Below are 2,500 nucleotides of genomic sequence, written 5' to 3'. Positions count from 1 at the left end.
TATATATATATATATATATATATGAGAGAGAGAGAGACACACACACACACTGCCATACATTACCCTTTTTCAGTCGAATCCTGACGGCGATAAGAAGCCGATTGGAAACGACCCCTGCGCTTTCCCCTCCCAATACAAAAAAAAAAAAAAAAAAAAAAATCTACTCTTTCCCTTCATCTACGTCGCCACGGTACCCTTCCTTTATCCATATGGAGTCGGAGTCGTAAACTCTATACGGTCATAAAAAGTACATATAAACCCGGCCCTCTCCGACATGCCCCCAACGACCGACACCCGACCGCCCCCCCCCAACCCTCCTCCGCCCGAAGAACTTTTTTGAGGATGAAATACAAGGGCAGTACATCGCTCTCCCACCCAAGTGCCCGAAAATAAATGCTCGCTGATGTGTTTTCTATCAGCTATTACCATAACATTCGGGGCTAGGGAGCCTTTTTTGCGGTTGCTCCTGTGCGTTGCGCTATATATGCGAGAAGATTTATATATCACGTATATATGTGTATGCATACATACATATATATTATATATATGTGTGTATATATACATAGTATATATTTATATGCATAAATATATACAAATGGTGTTTATACATGCATTTATACATACACACGACACACACACACACACACATATTTATTTATATATTATATATATTATATATATATATATATATAATATAGATACATATACACGACACACACACACATATATAATATATATATATATATATATATATATATATATATATATATAAGTCGATCACATCACCGTGATTTATAAATATGCACTAACCTACAAACGTCCTTTAATATCTAATTCGCTCTACCTCGGAATTAATATCAACCGCTCCGAGGTAGGGCGAATTAGATATTAAAGGACATTTGTAGCTTAATGCGTATGGGTGTATGTATGTATGTATGTATGTATGTATATATATATATATATATATATATATATATATATATATATATTAATATTACGTTTCTCAACAAGGCTATTTAGTATTAATAACAACATGTTTTTTCACGCTGTGCTGTCTGCTAAACACTAAGATCGACTAGCCACCAGGTACACAATTCACTACCTCGATCAATATGGGGACAACCATTCTTCATGGAAGGGAATTGGGTACATTCCTTCCATATCCTGATTCCCATATCAGCACAAACATTCTTAAGGCATCCGTTTTAAGTTCGCCTTGAGTAATACACCTCTCGCTCTTTTCAATACCTGAACGTAGGGCACTCCTAACAAAAACACCAGGATTTACCATCTTCAGTCTCACACTATCAGCGATGAATGAAGTCTATTTTTTTTTACCAAAGCGCCGATAGCGAGCGAGGTAAGCTATATTCTAACATTACTCATGTTTCACTCGGTACACTTTACTCATTGTCGTAAATACCGGATGCAAGACTTCCATACGGTAGACCGAAGACCCTGCTGACAATCGATGGGAGAGACAGAGTTCTCGTAAACAGTCTCTCTCTCTCTCTCTCTCTCTCTCTCTCTCTCTCTCTCTCTCTCTCTCTCTGAATCGGTTTTATCCTACTCCAGGTGTCTGACATTGAAATAAACACATACGAATTTTGCTTACAGTATAAATTGGGCAACAAAAGACATTTAAAAGTGCCCATGTGAACACATACGATACGCATCAACAAATCAAGTCATCCGTGAGGCTAATAAAAAAAAAAAACGCACCCAATTAGGTTGACGCCACGGCAGTAGAAATGAGTCCTAATGGGGTTGTTGGCAGCCATATTAAGACAGACTCGAGCTAACGTCAATACCAAAAGCGCAAAATAAAGAGGTCTGACAATTGGTTAAGAGCTTAAAAGAGAGTCGCGCCTCCTTGCTTTAACGGTGACCTATTAGAAATCGATGTGGTTGTGGTCACTTGGTTGTCGTTCCTCGCGACAGGTAAGCAATCTTTTTTCAGAATTATCTTTTGTATGCCTAATATCAAGCGAACCATTGGAAGTGAAGGGACAAAGCGATCAATAATGCACGTACAGAGAAGACAAAGAATAGCGAAATCTTAAAAAAAATATATATCTTAAAATTATTACGTCGCAAAAGCCAACATGTCTAATATACTTACCCCTGGCATAATTAGTTATACCAGAGGTAAGTTTATTATACATCTTGGCTTTCGCTACGAAATGATATTAAGATTTTTTTTATGATATTACTATTGTTTGTCTTTCCTACGTGCATTATTGAACGCGAATCATCGAAAGCAATCGATAAAGCATGCAAAAAAGGCAAACAACATTAAGAACATGTAATAAATCTTAAATTCATTGCGCGGCAAAATCCGTGAAAACATATAATGGTGACTTGAAACGAAGACACGGTTGTGCTAAAATAATAAACTCAAGCAATCGTATCTATAAATATACGACATGAATTTTGCACGATGAGTATAAGTAGAAATATACGATACTGCCCTTCAACATTAGCTCTCCGATGTGAATTC

At 37.0% G+C, this 2,500-nt stretch overlaps 1 protein-coding gene across 1 annotated transcript in view; it reads right to left on the bottom strand.

Annotated features, from left to right (window-relative positions):
* Nucleotides 1-1,781, bottom strand: part of LOC135205852 (uncharacterized protein DDB_G0271670-like) — a 22,926-nt gene extending 21,145 nt beyond the window's left edge. The window contains exon 1 of the mRNA XM_064237104.1: nt 1,723-1,781. Within this exon, the coding sequence (XP_064093174.1) occupies nt 1,723-1,781 (59 nt within the window). The remainder of the gene's footprint in view (nt 1-1,722) is intronic.
* Between the last annotated feature and the right edge of the window lie 719 nt (nt 1,782-2,500).

The sequence above is a fragment of the Macrobrachium nipponense genome, chromosome 24 (genome assembly GCF_015104395.2).
Source record: "Macrobrachium nipponense isolate FS-2020 chromosome 24, ASM1510439v2, whole genome shotgun sequence".
Classification (NCBI taxonomy): Eukaryota; Metazoa; Arthropoda; class Malacostraca; order Decapoda; family Palaemonidae; genus Macrobrachium; species Macrobrachium nipponense.
This window is presented reverse-complemented; position numbering and strand designations above follow the sequence as displayed.